Consider the following 19,374-nt stretch of genomic DNA (forward strand, 5'->3'; position numbering starts at 1 on the left):
CACAAAACAGACTACCAAAGCCATTCCTCCCAATGCCAGTATGTGCTCAGAAGGTTGGGACACTTTCCTACCCAGGACTGAAAACCACAGTCATAGCTGGTGGTAGAGGAGTAAAAAAACCCCAAACCCTGGGTTCATTTGCTGTCCTGTTGATCTGGGCACATTAAATAGTGGCTCTCCACCATGCTGTCATGCACATATGTTGTATCCAGACACTTCTGAAAAGAGAGAGGGATGCTGTTGCTGCCCCACAGTGCTGAGCCACATACCCCTGTAAGCGGTACAGGCGGGTGTTAACACAGTCCCACAGGCACAGCACTCCGATGCTGCCACCCCACATCCTCCAGCTGCCCCTGCCACAGAAACCTTTAACTCACCTGCTCACATTGGGTGAGCTATTTCAGCCTCCCAGCCAGGCAGAGGGAAGGCAGGAGAGGACAAACTCCCTTCCACTCTTGGGTAGTGTCCCCAAAACCCTCCCCAAGCCCCTGAATGTGTGCAGCCACTGCAGCTCCACCCCACTCTTCAGCAAACAGCCAACTGGACTAATTACAAGTCACCTTTACATTTCTTCCCTGTTTCCACAGTGCTCCATCCCTCCAGCCTTCTCTGCCATGACCACCCATCCCTCCATGCCTCCCTCATACACATACACACAAACACAGATAGGCATCTTGGCCATGGAAATCTTACAGGAAAATTGGTCTATGTTGAGCCATGCTTTTTAAATTATTGCAGCTTTTTTCCTCCAATTCTAATGTTGACAATTCTAACTGCAAACACAAATGATCACTCTGTTTCCTACACACCTTCCTCCCCTTGAACTTCAGAAGAATTTGTGTCTTGTTTCTACAAGGCCATGGCATGGCAAGACATGAAAACCACCCAAAATCTCAGAAATTATTTTTGGCTTTTCACAAATCAATATTTCCTCTGAAGCAACTGAAGCAGTCAGAAAGGCAAATTTCTGCTTTTATCATCACAATTTCCAAGTTATTCCTTTGCACTGTAAGAGTGACAGAGCATTCACATTCCAACTGAGTTTGTCTCCCTTCTACCAGCAAAAGACTCCACAGGCTACTGAGAAGTTACTCCATAGTTATCAAACTGGGAGAGAACTTTTGTTTCACTGAAGTCAGTGGGATGACTTCCCTAAGTTGGAAGTTTACCTTCTGAACCGGAAACCAAATTTGGGTGAGTGTCTGAAAAGAGGAGCACAAGGAAAAAAAAAATCTATAAGCTTTATGACTGTGTAGAGTATTATTCCCTGGACACACAGCAGGTTTTGCTGTAATTGCAAAAGATAAAAAAAAAATGCCTTTTTTATTACAAAACCAAATGTTAGGGATTCTAGTTTTTGGATAAGAGATGGATGTGTCATATAGCGTCCTTAAAAACCTGCCTGGGTGAGTAGTACAGATGGAATACAATGTGGGTCTGCATTTATCTGAGAACATTTAGAGCCATGATATATAGTCTACATGACAGACTTCCTCGATGTATAGAGAAAATATAGCCAATTTCTTTGTGTAGGCAGAATTATTTACCAGAGTGTTCCAAAGTGTATTGGTAATAAAACACTATGAAGTATAAGTAACTCCAGACAATCTTGGCTTATGTTAAAACAAGTTGTTGGGGTTTTTTTTAAGAATGTTATTAAGAAAATAAATCCTGAGAATCTGGAAAGGCAGAACTTACTCAAATGAACATAAGCCTCTGAAGGATTGTGTTGACTCAACGGATAGAAAGGTCAAATTCTGCAAACCATCATCCTAAAGGAGTTGGGAATCAGTCTCACTTCAAAATTACATAGGCTATTTTGGCTCAGGATGAAGGATGCAGAGATGGTTAAGTGATTCTGTGAAACTCACCTGACTGGGAAAAATGTCTGGTTTTAACTAAGCCCAAATAATATATATGTAGAGTAAAACAATTTCAGCAGATGGCCAAACAAGCCATCATTTTTCCAAGCATTAACTTTCTCACCAGGACACTAGTAGTGCAAGCAGTTTAGAAACATAAGGTGCTCATTCCCTCATCCTCCTCTGGAGAACTGGACCATAAGCTATTCTTGGAGCTGCTGAAGATAAAACCAACTGCTTTTCCCACACCTTTTCTGGCTCCTTCTACTGACTCCTTCTAAGAAAGAGGAAAACCACCTGTTTTTGGCATGATTTAGAGTCTTTTTGAAGTCTGCTGGGATCTTTGCCTGTTTATGGTTGGTTACAAAGTCACTTTTACACCTGGGGTAGTTTAGGTTGCGAAACTGCCCTCTGAAAGAGCCCTATAGTATCTCAGCAGCTTGCCAGAGCGAAACCTGACAGGAACCATGGCGTTCATGCAATGCTTACCTGGGAACCTTGTTTTCTGACCCTAACATGATGTCTAGACCCTGGTTTCTAATAAACCAAATATTTCACCTAAGCTGAAATGTTGTTCTTGTTTGTGCTGTGGACAGCAATTCAAGCTACAATTTTGTATTTTATAGTTTTCCCACTTTTGTGTCTGTTCATGTGGCATTTTTTCTGAGTCTGAAATGAAGAAACGTGGCTGGGTTCTCTCTTCAGCTCTCATACTCCAGGCAGCAGGATCTTACTAACCAGCCTCCTATAACAGCCTCCAACCCGGCCCTCTCTCAGAGCAGGCTTCGTAATTAAAACATAACATACAGATGGGTAGGCATCATCTTGCTTTTTCTAACATCCCTCATATTCTGTCTTTCATTGCAAATGCTTCATTGACTGATTCCAGTTGCTTAGGCTACATTTTTTCCAGTATTGCTGACTCTTAACCCACTGAACAGTGTCTCTACACTTATCTCAACATGGCATCTCAACAGTTTCCCTGGAAGTCAGCTGCTTTCCTTTTATTTCAAAATATTTTAACTTTTAAAAAGCATGCATAATGAAACATTACCAGGTTACAGAGACAGAAGTGGGCTAATTTCTGGGCAGGCACCGGAGGTAGCTCTGCTATCAGGTTGGGGCTAAGGTAAGTGACATGGGTGTGAGAGGGTGCAACCTGCTTGGTCACTGGCTGCTGTGCAATGCACAGATTGTGCTCCAGTGCCCTTACTTCCCTCTGCAAACTCTTGCCTGGACTCTTATTAGACATGACTATTAAGCTCCATGTGAAGATTTATGCAGCAGCAGCTTCACTTCATGCCTTAGGTATGATCTCAAGTTAAGCAGAAATTTAAGGGTATTTTTTTTCAGAATTGTGTATTTTTAATGATTTGATTCCATTCCTGTGCTTATCTGAGCACAAGTCCAACACGTATGTGTAAGTGTTACGCCAAGCCATGAACAAAGATCTATTTTTTCACCAGAAGAGAGTGAAAAGCAGCAGAAAAAAAGCAATATATCTACTGTATAATGCTTGGGACATTGCAGATGTTAAAGCAGCTCGTTGTTTCTGCATCTGGAACAAGTAGGTCACACATAGTTATTATACACACTGCTGAACACGAAGCAGCCAATACCCGTGTAATGTATGTGAGACTTCAAACTACCTTTTAGTACTTCATAGCACTACAGCATCTTGTTTGCAAATGCTCTGCTTGAGAGCAACTGATGGAAGGGGGAAGGGACCCAAAGCTGACTGACCTAATTGCTGTGAGGATAGAGAAGCTGGCAAAATCATTAGTTTCTTTCATATGTTTTCTTTCTATAGTATAATAAAGATAAATATTGATTGCTGGGGCAGTATTGATTGCAGGGGTCACTGCAGATGGCAGCTGCATGATTTGCACAGATATCTCCCACGTACAGAGCCACTTATTTGCATGAGAATGTGGTTTCACCCTCTCCACGTGCTTCTGACTGTTCACTTGCCTTACAGGAGCATTTACCCAAACTCAGTGTACCAGTGATCAGCAGAAAAACATCAAATGAGGGACTGAAAGAGTTCATATTTTCAGTTTATCTTTTGTGTATGTGCTGTCTGCTGTGGCTACAGTAGAGTTTATTGTCCCAGCTGTGTGGATAGAGGCACAGGATACAGGGATCTGCTGTAATTATGGTGCAGTGTCACTGCCTCACCTGGGAATGCCACCCAGGAATGCCACACAGCCCCTCTGGGACCAGCCCTGCTTTCTGCCCCACTCACCCACACACTGAACAACCCAGCTGCTCCCTCCAGGCCTGGATGCCTCCCTCCAAGCTCCCAGATTGGGGTCATCAGTGACCTTGAAGAATGGCTTCAGCATCTCCTCCTGAGATGAACCTGCCCAGTGGGATCCTTGTCCACTTGCATGGAATGGGAAAGGCTCCTCCATTGTGGGCCAGGCTCGTGAGGAGGGGAGAAAGTTTCCTCCCACGACCACAGTGCCTACTGCAGAGCATGACATGCCACTCCGAGCCAAGGAGAAGTCCTTGGGGTGAGTGGGACCAAGTTGCAGGGAGCAGCAGGGACATTTAGGCACCTTTTTATCATTGGTGCAAACCCTCGAGTGGCCCGTTTCAGGGTCAGGCACCTCCTAACTCTCTAGGGAACTGCTGCCTCTCTCCTCCACCTGCAGCCTCCAGCAGGGAGGAAGGGGCAGGCGGAGGAGCACTCTGGAGGAGGCCTCCTCACCTCCTTGGACACTGTCAGGCTGTAGGGGAGCCCTCTCTGAGATTTCACACACTGCTGTGTGTCTGCCTTCCAGCCAGCAACCTGCATCTTACTGTGGGCAGTGCTGCACTTCCACACTGCTGCTGGCTGACCTGCTGATATTGGAATTCAAAGGGAAAGTATGAATATTTAACCCCAATTCATCATTTTGATTTTGATTAACTCTGCAAGTCAGAGGTTTGCAGGCTTTAATCTTGTTTTAAGAAAACACTCCTGTCCTCTCTATTGTCAGCGTTTTCCAACTGGAAATTCAACCAAAGGATCTTTCTTATTATTTATCTCCTTCCACTTTGGACATATTGGACCTCTGAAACATCTGCCCAGCATTTATCCAAACCATGGCTGGCCCAGTGTAGGGAGTGCTGTTATTTCCTCACTGGCCCATAAGAAGGAGATTAATGCTGGAACCCAGGTTTCTGGATGAGGTTCTGCACTGACACTAAGCTACTCCAGCAGAAAGCAGGCACTCCATTTGGTGGGCACTATTTATGTACACCGAGTTGTTTCACAGATGCCTTTTGGAAGATCTGAGCAATACACAACAGTTCAAAATGTTACGCCTCATTCTTCAATTCCTTTTAAGTGTATCTCTTGGGGTGTTATGTTGAGTAGCCCTGTCTTACAAAATCAATTATTCCTTAGCCAGCTCAGAAATAAAACCCAAAGCAAGCAACACCAAATGTCTGATTTACCAATAGATTGCAACCCCGTGCTAAAGAGCGTAGCCACTGCCCTGCTTTAAATATTCATGAAGCCCACTGGTGCAAAATGCATTAAAGGTGGGAATAATGCCAGTAATACACGATCCTCTTAGTGACAAGAAGCTTTCACATATTAAAGCAGCAAGATGTTAAAGACTTTCAAGTGAACAGTCTTTGTTTTTAACTTAGAGATTCACTAATGGAATGCCAAATTGCATTCACTCTCATGATACTTGACTGCAGAATAGGATAATAACACATGTGTGCTTCTGCATGCCATGGAAAACCTGTTATTACAGAGGTGTCTTTGCTGCCTTTTCTCTGTACTTTTCAGAAAATGTTCACACAAGTCTTACCCCTTCAAGTAATCTGTGTGCCAACCCCCCATTAGAATCCCAGGAGTCTGGCCATTAACAGATTGGTTTTACGCAAATAAAAAGATTTTAAAATAATGATGACACTGTACAATAGCACAATTTTGATGAGTGACAACTGGCAATGAATTAAAAAAAAAAAAAAAGGAAAAAAGAAAAAGAAAAGAAAAAAAAGACAAAAAGAGTTAAACCAGAGATAACGGTCTGCAAGACACAGACTGTGACAATGCAGAAGAATGTCAATTGTCACTTTAAATCATCAGCAGACCAACCACATCTGCTATCACACCTGTGCTCTCCTTTCTGATCTACTCTGGCACCCTAGAAATAGCAGGCAAACAGCCAGCCTTGCATCTCCAGCTCTCTGAAGTCTGGCTCTGCTACCAGCCTGCCTTCCTCTTACCTGGAGCAGATCAGGCACTGACCCTGTGCCCTCAAAACTGCTCCTGACTGATAGGGATTCGCTGCTGGTGCTGGGATTGACATCCTTTAATAACAGGTGCCAGGACTACCAGGAACTGCTGACCTCATTTGGATTTTACAAACCTCATCAGTCAGGTCAGAGAGCTGAAGGAGTCCTGCTTACATCTGATACTTGATCCACACAGAAACAGTGAACAAATAGTAAATTGGCATTTCTTGGCAAGGGGAGTGGGGCAGTATATGCCTCTGGTGCCAAACATAAAAATTCAACTAACATATATTTGGAAGAGGAATCTACAACCTCCATATGCAGTGTACTTTTATTCTAGAAATAAAAATAATTAAAAGTTGACAGCCAGGAGGCTCATTGTTTAGAAAGATGCTTATCCAAGACTAATCAGGGCAAGGACAAAGAAAATAGAGCTTTATTACAGGCATATGAAGTTTCTTATTTCAAAGCACATCTTTCCCAGGCTTTACATGGGGTTTGGGTTCTTGGATGGAGGCTTCCCAGCCTCCTAACAGTTTGTCTGGGAGCATCTTCCCAGTGCCAGCCCTTCCCCTGCCTCCTGCCCCCAGAAGCACCTTCCCCTGTCAATAAAGACAGAGCACCTCAGCTCCTGCCATCATTATGTGGCTCTGTAAAAGCCAAGTTGTTTCAAAGGGGAGGAATTGGATTGTGCAAAAGCTGCAGTGGGAACACTGGGGTAAGTTGGATCAGGCAGTTTTACCAAGCTATTTCTGGAAAAAAAATAAACACTGCTGCTCAGTGCTTATGATTAATAATGTTATCTTGTAGCTAATTTTATTCCTTGCCCCTCTCTTCTCCTGCCTTCCAATTTGGAAGCGCACTTAATTATGAAAACATGAGCACTAGACTGTGAATTTTGATATATTAATTTCACCATGGTTTTGTTTCTACACTGCGCCACCAAAGCTCTCAAGGACAACCAGTCAAGGAGACAATGAAAATCATAACACCTGGGGTAATTTTCTTAAGCAAAGTCAACATTAGGCAATTTCTTACTCACAAATTTCAATACATTACTGAAACCTATAACCATGATGCACCTTGCTCCTGCTTTTCAACACCACAATTTCCTTTGATGACTGAAGCCAGAGCAAAGACTCACTCACTGGTCTGCTCAGGGCTTTTTTAATGACCAGAACTGGAGATTACTAATTACTAAGAGGCTGGCAAGACAAAACCAAAATGAGCACAAGTGGATAATCATGACCATATTCCTGAGCTTTTTTATTCAACAGCAGAACTGTTCCTAATTCCATGCCTGACCAAGGCTGCATGGATGCCTTGCCTGGGTGGAGTCAGCTGCCCAAGGCTGGGCCCAGCTATCATGTTCACCATTCATTTATTGACTCCTCTCTGCTCCATTCTGATTCTCCACACTAGAGCTCTGGCCTCATTGTTTTACTGACACCTCACTGCCCAGTTTGCATATCCATTCTTTAGCCCACAGCTCCAGAAGCACCATCCAGACAACAGCTCGGACTTTTGCATGGCTGTTTTAGTCATTTAGAGAGAAACATGAGGTGTGGCATTAGGGCACTGTTAGAAATATAGCTCTGTGAATAGTGACCTTTTTGATCTATTGGCTGTTCTAAAATCACAATGAAATTATTAGCTCACAGTTGGCTTAATAGAAGTCTGCATACATCCTAGGCAAAATGAAAAATTAAACTCTGAGTTGACAGAATTATTTCCCTTCAGCTTATGTAATTAAGGTTTAAAATAAAAAAAAAACCTGAATAATTTTGAAACCCTTTTTAAAAAATAAAAATTAAAACCATTTCCATTGAAAAAATGTCTAAATCTACACTCTCATTTTTTCAAGCAATTGAGGGCAAGGTTTTCAACTCCAGCAAACTAGGGAAAAGCGAGACAGATTTCCCAGCCTTCCTAATGCCACACATGGATTAACATGATGATAATACTAATGATACTTTTTAACTGGAAAAGCTTTAGGTCAATTATTTTTCCCAATTCTATTTTTACTGAAGTATGAAGCTGTAAAACCCCAGATGGAATAACATAAGTTAAAATGGCAACAAAATGGATAACTTGTGTTTCTAAACTTGGTCTAAATTGTGCATGTTCCAAAATTATAAACCAGAGTGTTTTATACATTTTTTTCAGAGTAATAACCACCTCAGTCACTTTGATATGAATCTCTGGGTGCAGAAAATTGAGTATCTAACATTTGTAATGCTTTCCAAACCACAGTACCTTTAAATAATACAACATTCATTAAAATAGAGGAGTAGAGAGCAAATTACTGTACCAAACATCCTCTGCATCTTCGTCGCACTCTGCCCCAAACTGGCAAATGTCACAGGTCGATGTCTCTTTTTGATTGGTTTCACCTGAGCCTTCATTGACTGTTTGATGGAAAGCAGAAGAATATACATTAGTAAAGACAGCACTGTAGCAAAGCACTTCTCTCTCTCTAGAAAAAAATCTATTCCCTGCATCAGGTTAATGTGCTGCTCACAGAGCCAACAGAGTTCCTGAGAGGGCCAACACAGAGACTTCCATGCTGGCCTGTGATAAATCCCCTCCATTACAGAGTTAAAAAGAAAACCAGAGAAAAACCCTTTCTTTTCCCTCTCCCCTTAAACAATGACCCCTTCAATCTGCAGCCCAGGAAGGTCGTGTCCCCGCTGAGCCTCACTGCTTTGTTCCCTGGGAAAATAATGGAGGGGCATCGATAGCATCACATGCTGCCTCGTGTCCTTTACCCGTGAAGGCCTTGAGATGGCCCCAAGGGGATGCTTTCCTCCAAAATGTTTTGAAATTACCTGCCGTGTGGTGCAATCTAGTCCACTCCAAAGGCAAAACATTTTTCTCTGCGGAAGCACAGCTACAAGCCCCAAGGACTAGTTATCTCTGGCAGGGAAGATTTAGTGCTGTCCAGAGGAGAGGACAATCTCCAGCATAGGTTAAATTTGAAACCAAGGGAAAGTCAATGCTTATGTCTGCAATTGTGTAAGGTTTGTACCTGGCCCCTAAGTCAAAAACAAGAAGAGATTAAAGGGGAATCAAAAATATGGGTGTAAGAGGACTGTGAAAAAATACTGATGGCTGAGTACTGAAAGACAAAAACAGACCACTAAGGTAGGCACCAAGAAGGTTTGCTAAAAGATCCAAAAGAAACATTATCTGTGTTTCTACTGAAGTGTATAAACACCCTTTGATATCTTCTGAAAGACGCCTCTCTCCAGCAAGACGCTGCACCTAGCGATATCCTTCTGCCAGTCACAGAGTTATTAAACCAACACAGACTTTAAGCATCAATCAGCTCTGACTGATGTTGTTATCTGCACAAACAGCCTCTGCAGTGTCATCTCTCTTGCACTTGGAGTCAGCCTCGTGGTGCAGGCTCCTGCACACCTGGGTGCAACCCACCAAAGCTGGGGGACACATTGGAGTGTGTTGGTAGCCCCAGTGACATCCACCCACTGGACAAATCATCTGCCTGATGTACACCCAGGTTGTTACCAGAGGCTTTTGTGTCAGAGCTCTCTGACTTTGAATCAGCTGCTTTTGTTATTTACTCATAAAAGGGCAAGAATCCCAAGGTTTCACAAAGCTATTTGAGGAAAAAGGGCTTTTGCCCCTAGAAGAGCAAGTGCAACTCCAATGCCAGTTTTTCAACTAACTTGCTTCCCTGTCCTGGGCTTGTTATGTAATCTCTGCCATGCTCCCCACTATGTGATAACAGGAATAATATAATTTCCTCCCAACAGAGAACGTGGGAATTTAATATACTTGTGGAAACAAGTATATTAAAATATTGTGATATGCTTAGATACTACAGTGATAGAAATCACAGAAATACCAAAGGTAGATGACTTATCTAAAATGCTTTTTTCCTGAGCCTTAATATAGTCAAAGGAAGTGCTGGTATTTTTAGGTATGGACTATGCTGCATTAATTTCCTATCAGTCATGCTTGAATTTTGACTATATTAAACAAAAAAAAATTCACCTGTGAAAAGCATTCTGATTATCTGATTATCCCAACCGGAAAAAAAAAAAAAAAAAAAAAAAAAAAAGAAAAAGAAAAAAGAAAAAAAAAAAAGAAAAGGGAGTTTTGGTCTATTTGTTCAAATTTGCTCACCTTTATATCCACAAAATTCAGGTACCAAAACCAAAGGGGAAACCAAGAAAAACACACTCTGGATTTTTACTCTACTGCACTGTCAGGCGTTACAGGGAGGGTCTGAGCTGTGGTTTTCCTCTTTCCTTAAGTGACTGAGAAACTCTGTAGGCTCACATGTTATAAAAGCCAAAGTACGAAGGTGGACAATGAGTCCAAAGCGCCACATCCTCACACCATCAGCATCTCCATGTGCTGCCTGTGTGATTCTGGCCCCACAGCATCACGAGGTTCATGGTCCCCCTCCACCTCCCTGCAGCTGCATCCAGGCCTGCAACGTTCCATTTACATTTTAAATATAGAAATCTCTTTCAGTGAGGAGATAACTTTGACAGTCACTCGTGGCAGGGGATTTCCAGGGTTAAGGTATCAGGCAGGACACGTAAGGAGTGACTATGGGACCTGTGGGCAGATGACTTCTGAAAACAGCCAAGCATTCCTCACCTATCAGAAACGTGACAATTGCTCCAGTTCAGGAGGGTGAGAATAGATACTTTATGGAATGGAGCTTTAATTTCTTTATTTTGTTACTCTGCAAATCACTTCCCTTGTATTTCCTTTTAATTTAAAACATATGCCCTGCTTTCTTCCTCCCTGTGATGTTTCTATTCATAACTGCCCAGCACGTGTCGCTTGGCCAGGGACCTCACACGGTTCTACATCACAGAATAAGTGAAATAGCCACTTAAACCATTAAAGAAGGCATTTGAAAGACTGAGCATGTTGAAGAGAAGTAACTGATTTGGAGAAGATCATCCACTCTACAGCACACTGCAGTTCTGAATTTCTACTTGAAAATAATATGCCACTCCTTCATATTTTTCTGAAGAAGCCTGTGACCAGCTTTCCATAGTCAATGTGCATGTTGTCATTAAATGTGCAAATGTGCAGCAGTCCTTACTGAAAATGACAGCTGTTTATCTCCTGTTTATGCTCTATCTGTTGTCAGTAGCACAGATAACATTATTCTTTACATTTCCTAGAGGTGTGTTTTCTCTCCCTACACAAACATACCCACTGGCATATGCACCCACACCCAGAGCTGACATACACAGGGCTTGTTTTCTCCATGCTGTGCAGATAAGTGCTTTGATAAATCAGACATCTTACAACGAGTTATTGTCCCAATATTTCCTGCTGCTTTCTAGCTTGAGGACTAGTGGATGCTTATTTTCTAAGGTGACTCTTTTTCCTTTTTTTCCCCTCACTGCACTTGCTGATTTGCACTTATTTTCTAACCCAACTGGAAAAAACTGTTAGCAAAAAATAATCTAGTTTCTGTATTCCCCTTTTAAAACAGAGAATGGGTATTTTTCTCATGCATGTTAGGTAGTTTTCATATTTGCAGCTACTGAGGTTTTAACACCAAGGCCCTGCAGGAACATAGTAGGGCTCCAGGGAGGCTAATCACTGAAGCCCACCACTTATTACTCACACAACCAAGAAATATTAAGCTGCAAATTCCTATTTGTATTAGCAAGACTATCAACTTTGAGAGAGTCTAAAGAAATGTGCTAACAAGGGTTAGAAGGTCACTAACATTATCTGAAAGTCACTTCAGAGACAACGTCAGTCTCCTAAGCAATATAAATTCTCAGCTGTGAAGGCACTACACACAATTTACAGAGTCAATGGACTGTGGTAACCACAACAGCTCCTGCTTTAATCACTTGGTCCTTCTCTGGCATTCTCACAGTGCTCAGATAGCTGTGATTTCAAGAGTGTCTGTATTGTTTGCAGGTCCCACAAGAAAGAAACCATTTCTGAGGCATTTTACTCTGTCTCCCTTGCTGAAAAATACCAGATTGAAAGTATCATCGGTAGATTGGTCTGACCCTGTGCTTATTTCTTGTAACATCAGGAGAAAACTAAAAGCCCCAAAACTGCCCACTCCCACTGTAGACATCTCTAGTTTCTCTTTATATTTAAGCTCTTTGAATCAAGTCTTCTGTAGGTGCTACAACCCCCCAAAAAAAGTGCTAGGACTTTACCCACACAGCTTCCCAGACTCCTGCTCATTAGGAGCTGGATCAGTGGTTTAGAGGTTTTAAAACACAGACATGAAAATCTCTATAAAAAATCTGAATAATCCTCGCTCAGTGTCTTCCCAAGGTGATTGATGAGTTGCAGAGCCAGGATGGTAATAAATTCCTTGCAATTTCCAGAAAAGCAGCTCCAGTGAGATGGTTAGGAATATGCACAGCATCTTTATCATAGTCCATACTGTGACCACAGTACTGACCATACTGTCAGGAGTAAACAGGGGTGGGAAGAGCAGCTGGTGAGAGACAATCAGGTGGCAACACTGGCTAGACACAGACCTCTGAATCTCTCTTTGCTAACACACCTCTGAAGGTAAACTCAAGAAAGCCTCAGCTCAGTGTTCACATAGCTTTTTAGGACTATTATAACAATCCTTATTCAATACATTTCAACTACACTGGAGAACACAACAAAGAAACAATATAAAACATCACCACATGCTTGAATATACAAAATATGACTATAATGAATTATGAATTATGACTGCTCTTATGTAGTCTTCCTTTGATCGATGTGATCAGACACGTGCTCATCACAACCCCTGATTCTGACTTGACTTCTCATGGTGGGATATCTTTGCTATTGTTGAAAGAAAAACTTCAAAAAAAGGCTCACTCTAGCTCATGCTAACAGGATACATACTTGTTTTCAGCTGTAAAATCTAGGTAATAACAAAAATCACAGGGAGATGAGAGCTGATGGCCATTTTTGTATTCCAGAATGAAAGACAACGTGCCAATTAAAATGTAGTGGAGGAGGATGCTCTTCAGACCAGCTGAGAGCTTCAGTCCTAACAGGAGTGCTCTGGGCAGGTGAGGAGGTGAGTGGATAAAGTGAGAAAGCTCTAAGCAAGCAGGGCAGAGAAGGCAACAGAATTTACTAGATGTGTGAGAACAAGCACTACCTGCACTACCAGACAGCTAACAACACCTCACAAACTGCACCAATAAAAGCCCAGATGCTGCAAGCAACTTCACTCTAATCAATAAGCCTTTTTTCCTGAAAGCATTAGCTCAGTCAAAACCTGCAAAGTGAGAAAAATGAAGGGTGCAAAGCAGGGGGTCAACTCGCCAATGACTCTGCCCTCAAAGTCTGGCAGAGGCTCAGAACGGCATTACCGTCAAAATGAAAGGAAAATGGCCTACAGTATTGGTAATAAATTCAAACTCTGACGTGCCTTGCTCTGCTTTACTCCTGCCAGCTGGCTCCATCTCAATAAATACAAATTTGCCCTCTCTCACAACCATAAACACTCTGGGGAAATTACTTATTGCAGGGGAAAACAAGTGTCTGTGCCCAGCTCAGGACCCAATGCAGAACTTCTTAAGGAGATCCGAAATATTCTCCTTCACGCCAACGTGCCTTCGATGGTTTCTCCATAGCACCACAGGTGAGTCCTTGAAACCCTCTCTCTGCTACATGGGCAGGTGATTTAAACAGCACTGGGGCTGTGCCATACCTGAGCTGGCTGCCTGGGAAACCAGCCCCCCTTTCTCAGGGTTTATACTGCCTCAGGTCCCATCCTTGGATATCTCTGCATTGCCATTCTCAGCCGAGTGCTGGAAAAGGTTAATGGGATGACTTTGGCATGATGTAAATACCTAGCAGGGTTTTTCAGGAGGAACTAGATGCACCCAGCCAGCTCAGATTGCTGATAAAATGTGCTCTTATCTTATTGCTAAAGACCATGTAGATAGAGCCTGGCACTGCTTTGATGCCAGTCAGACTCAATTTGCAGTGCTTTTCAGCTCTTGTATTTATACTGTGATTCTCAGCTTGGTTTTTTTTCTTAAAAATCATAACCAGTGGATTACCTCAACGTATAAGGATCTCGGCTTCCCTGTATACATTTGTTTTGAAAGGTATGCCTAAGCTTTAGAGCAGCAGAGAAAATGTTCCTGAGTATAACAAACACCAGGAACTCCCACGTTTATAATTTTTAAAAACTACTTTTGTAGGGCTGATATGTGATTTTTTCAGTCCACTGCTGAGTTGATGTCAGACATGAAAGCAGCACTTTTGCAGCAGCTCACGCTTGTGCACAGTCCTGTGCTGAGTTCACCCACAACGTGTGGGTGAAGGCTGTGCTTCTGCCCTGGATACAGTCTCACAGTGCAAGAAAACTGCCTGGGAGTCCCCCTAGTTTGGCGAATAACTAGCACAAAAATTGTTTCACATTATTACTAAGCACTGCTGCTCTGTCTTTACTTTTTACCTTCTGTCTTGCTTCCTGTCATGACTTCTAATTCTCTTGGGTCTCCTTTCCTTTTGCCACCACTCCCAGTTTTCCAGCAGCACTTTCCCAAACACCTGGAGCAGCTGTCAGCCCTGCAGATGGAGGTGCTGCTGTGAGGAGAGGTGTGGGCCCACACAAACCCACCTGCCCTTTGCTTGGCCCAGCTCAACATCTCGGAAACCTTGGAAGCTTTCTCCAGCTGTCACCTGGAGGCTTGAGGGTCTCCCCTGGCAAGATGGGCAGCATTCCCACCCTCTAAATCTTGATTATGGTGGCTAAAAGTGGAGGGGATGGGAAGGGTTTCACAGGAATGATGCTGCTGCTCTGCCCCTGTCTGCCTGCAGCTCTCTCCTTTCAGCAGGAGCAGCTGGAGGTCTCCTGGAGCATCCGTGTCTGAAGCCAGGCCATGACCCTCCATAGACCTCTGCAGGGACCTGTCTGCATCTCTACAACCGTGGCCAGGAGGGAACGGATTCAATTCTTATTCTAAGTGTATTTATTCCAAACAAACACCACTTGCAGGTTGCTGTCTCATGCATATTCCTGCAGCTCCCACAGTGCATTTGATAAAAATTAAATGCGATTAGTTGAGGCCAGTTCCTCCCAGCAAATCTCTCTAATGGCGTTACAAATAGAACGGCTCATTGAATAAAACCCTATTGTAGGTTTTCTGAATGCTGACATGGAACAGCTGTGGTTATTGCACCACTGTGTGGTCCCCCCTACAAAATTTGACGTTTGCCTGGTGTCTGTGGGCTGCCAGCACTGCAGATTTATGAAGGTGTACGATGACCAGCACTGACAGCATTTGCCAGCGTGAGGAAGAGTAGGCTCATTTAATTTTGCCAAGAGCTTCCCCTCAAAAACAGCTTTGAGTAAAAAGCCAAAATAGCACACGGGGACTATTAATCTCTGCCTTGCATTAATTTAAAGAGAAACCTCACTTCCTTGGAGGAGAATTTTCAAGAAACAGATACATCTTTTTGTAAAAACATGCCTGCAATGCTGCCTAAGCTTTTGTGGCATCAGTCCCTGCTTTTATGGATTTCAATATGCACAACAGGATGAACAAAATAACCAAGTGGACATGGCCACACCTGGGAGGATGCAGTGCCATGGGTCACCAATCAAGGCCATTACTAGAGAGCCTGCAGGGAAATTACTGTAGCCCTAATTGCAAGGACTGGAAGATTTTTCAGGATCAAGGAGAAATAAGAGAAGATGATGTCTGATTCCTCCCTCAGGTTGACTTGCCTGGCCACACAGATCATTAAACCTCAACACTGTGTCAAGGTAAGTAGGAAGCTGCAGTCCAGGAAAGTGCCCAATGTCTTAACGCTTTTCTTATTTGTCAGAAAATGGCCATCACAGGTTACCCTGGAGCAGAGTCAAGCCTGAGCTGCTTCTGGCTGGCTGGTCCTATGTGCCAGAAAGAAGTGGAGTAGGCCAGGATGGAATTCCATTGACAAAATGTATGGACTCTATACACGCTGGGACACGGCTCTTACAAATCCTTCAAGAAGTCCTGCATGAGATGTAGATTCAGCTAGAGGAATACGAGGCAGTGCTGCCTTCCTCTGTAGGAGAAGATGTTACAGTGGGACATAAACCACAGATATTACTCATCTGTGTTTTCCCTGACCTCTGCCAAGAATTCACATCCCACCTGAGGTTCTGAGCATTTTCATTCATTCTGGGCAAAGAGGAATCTGCATCACTGAATTTACAGACATTCAGTTGAAAAAAAAATAAATATCCAAAGCCATGGTTTCACAAAGCCTAAAGTAAGGAAGTCCCAAACGGGTGATACGACTTTCCAGAGCTTTCCACCCTGAAAGGGTGCTTTTGCCAGCTTCCTACCTGGTGGAAAGATTAACAGAAGTCTTAAATGTGAACCCTTACAGCTACTCATCTTTCAAGAAACAGAATGAAAGGAACAAAGATAAAGCCTAAAAGAGCTGTCTGGCATCCACTTGGTGACTACTTCAGTTTTAAGATCTTTGTCACTTTGCTATTGATTTAAGTCTGTGTATCCTTTTGAATATTAGTATGGCTAGCAAGATAGCAACATCATACATAAAAATGTTCTTTATTCCAGAACAGATGAAACTCCCAGTGGTAAAAGAAGATTTAGGTATCTCTGAAGATTTCTTATCACTGTGCAACATAACTCTCTAATGGTTCAGTGCCTTGGAGGGTCATCTGAGATCACTTATCACATAAATCAAATAGGTGGCAGGCTATAAGAATGGAAGCCTATAGCAATTTCATGTCTTTGCTTGCAGACATCAAATCTATCTTTTAGGCAGACTACAGAGGAGATAATATGCCACTCCATTTAAGCCAGTGAAGAAACCCAAATCTGGGTATTAACCAATTTTTGGGAAGCTGCTCCTGGTCTCGACTGCACCACAATTATCTTGGGAAATGACTGGTTTTAAATCCTAAAATGTGGGTGGCAGACACTGGTCCTGGTTTTAATTTACACTAAAGCTGCTGAAAAATCACTCTGGCAATGGAAGAGAGTACCAGAGCAAGTGAAAGTCCAATTTAGTTTATGTCCCATTTACATAATCAGTGGTGTGTAAAGTGGATCCACTGTAAAAATGACTTGGGTCTACTTATCACTGGATTCAACACAAGGAATACAGTTTTCTTCTCCCTCTCCACTTTTCTTCCATGTAAGACTCATTTTCTCTTGATTTCTGTGCTGTTGATGCAGGTTACACACATGTAACAGAGAGCTGGAGCTGCTTTGGGGCTCAGGAGCATCCAGCACATGTGCCAAGCTCATTTTTAGTAGCGGGGTCTCAGGAGGGGGCAGTTCAGTGGGGTGCCAACACTGACAGTCACAATCCATGTTCAGCCAGGCTCACAACTGAGAGCTGTGAGAGAAGGCTCCTTAGCTGCCTCTTCCTCCACCAGCTCAGTGCACTCTCAATCCCCCTTCACAGCTCCCACCCCAGAATTCAGTATTTCTGCAGAAGCACCCCCTGATCTGCAATTGCCACCACTGATGTGATCCTCTGAACTGTGCAACCAGGGCTCATCCCTGAGTTTGCTCCTTTCCCTGTGAGAACTCCTTTAAAAACAAAAACAAAGCAAAACTGCATTCCAGAGCTAGTTGTTAAGACATCCCTCCTGACATATGTGAAGGTATTTCTGCCTTCCCAAGCCTGTAGGCAGGCAGTCCTTGGGTCTCTGCTGCAGGAGTGCTGGCACCTAGAGAACTTGCCAGAAGCTGGGACGAGGGCAGCTGCAAAGCCCGCAAGTCTTGCTGGAGGAGATGCAATATTTATGCCACATAGATCCTATCTTTTATGTAACCCTACTCTTCAGCAAACATGAAAACATATGGCGTCAGTTAATTGCATGAAAATATTTGGTAGGAAGACAATCTTTCAGGAGAAATGGAAAATAAAACCCAATCAAGCCATGTTTTTCCCCTTTAATTCCCATTATTAGTGGGCAGGTTGAGGTGGTGCATGAGTACTGGCTTAAAGCACTCCTTGGTTTATGGTTTATGCAGGGGAATAGTTGTGTCCACAGCACAAAATCCATGAGAAACACTGGCAGCACTGCTGATGACCTAGGCAGAAAGTCAAGGCAGTACATGAATGAGTAGCACAGCCACTCCTGCAAGGGTGGCCAAGATTTAGGAGCAGGAACCTCCACGAATCAGGTCTGTTAATAAACGGGATCTAATTTTGTGCTGTCACCCAGAATTTACATGACTGGGAGAAAAAGCTTCTCAGAACTCCACCAGCAGGACAAACAGGCTGAGTGTGACACTCCAAACTCAGCCTTGAGTTTGAAGCAGCAGGAAGGCATGGATTTGAATCCACTTACAACCAGAACAATGTTGCCCCTCTGAGTATAATTTTACAGACGTGTTTATGATATAGGGGGAGCCATATGGCACAAAAGGTTTAAACATTTAATCTCACTTAGCTTCAATACACTGCATATACAGAAAATTGGAAGCCCAGCAGGAAAATGCCAGATTTCATTCTCACTTAGTCGTGATTAACCTTTATGAGCTCGCTCAGAGTTTTGTCACCTGAGAAGTCACTCGGGGCAGGCAAAGGCTTGCTGCTTTGGCCAGGGGACCACAGCTGCTGACCTTGAGCTTTCTAAGAGCTCTGCTGCCCAAAATGGGGGCACTCCCCTGCCCCTCATGGCAATGCACCCTGTCCCTACATTTTCTGAGTATGGGAAGTGTAAAAGGAACTTTAGGGAATGAATGACCTAGAGAGACTCTTCCCTTTTTTTTTTCCTGCAGCTGAGCCTCCTTGGCTGAGCTGGGTCCAGTTAAGAGCAGCCTTACTCCAGCAGACAGACACAAGGCAAACAGCTGATCCATATCACACTTTGCAAATACGCTCTTTCTCATTAATACTGATTCCCACACACAAACACTTTAGCTATATTCACTGATTGCATTACCATTGCAGAAGTGTAATTAACAAATTAAAAGGGAGGATTGTGATTCAGTTTAATTTGGGGGAAATCTTTAAATAAATAAAAAAAAAGGAGTCTGATGATGAGTCTGATGTTTGAGGATCGTTACCCTCTGCTATTTGCTTTAATTCTTTGGACATGCTCTAAGAGAAATGCTTTCCTTGAAACAAACATGTCCTGAGTATGCTGCAGTAGTGGCTACACAGGTACTTAAAGAAGAAACAAAGAAACTCAAAGAAATGAAAGAAATCCTGACAGATACTAGACGCAATTACTAGATTGCAAATGAAGGTGCACCATCACGGAGAGAGGAAGGGGGGAAATGCCAGCTGGTTAGTGATCATA

At 43.0% G+C, this 19,374-nt stretch overlaps 1 protein-coding gene across 7 annotated transcripts in view; it reads right to left on the reverse strand.

Annotated features, from left to right (window-relative positions):
* Positions 1 to 19,374, reverse strand: part of TMEFF2 (transmembrane protein with EGF like and two follistatin like domains 2) — a gene marked incomplete at its 5' end in the record, with an annotated part of 396,858 nt that overhangs the window by 49,689 nt on the left and 327,795 nt on the right. For all 7 annotated transcript variants that reach the window (XM_083865163.1, XM_083865161.1, XM_083865160.1 and 4 more), the window contains one exon: positions 8,413 to 8,509. In XM_083865163.1, the coding sequence (XP_083721289.1) occupies positions 8,413 to 8,509 (97 nt within the window). The remainder of the gene's footprint in view (positions 1 to 8,412; positions 8,510 to 19,374) is intronic.

This window comes from Zosterops lateralis (genome assembly GCF_965231275.1).
Source record: "Zosterops lateralis genome assembly, chromosome: 7".
NCBI lineage: Eukaryota > Metazoa > Chordata > Aves > Passeriformes > Zosteropidae > Zosterops > Zosterops lateralis.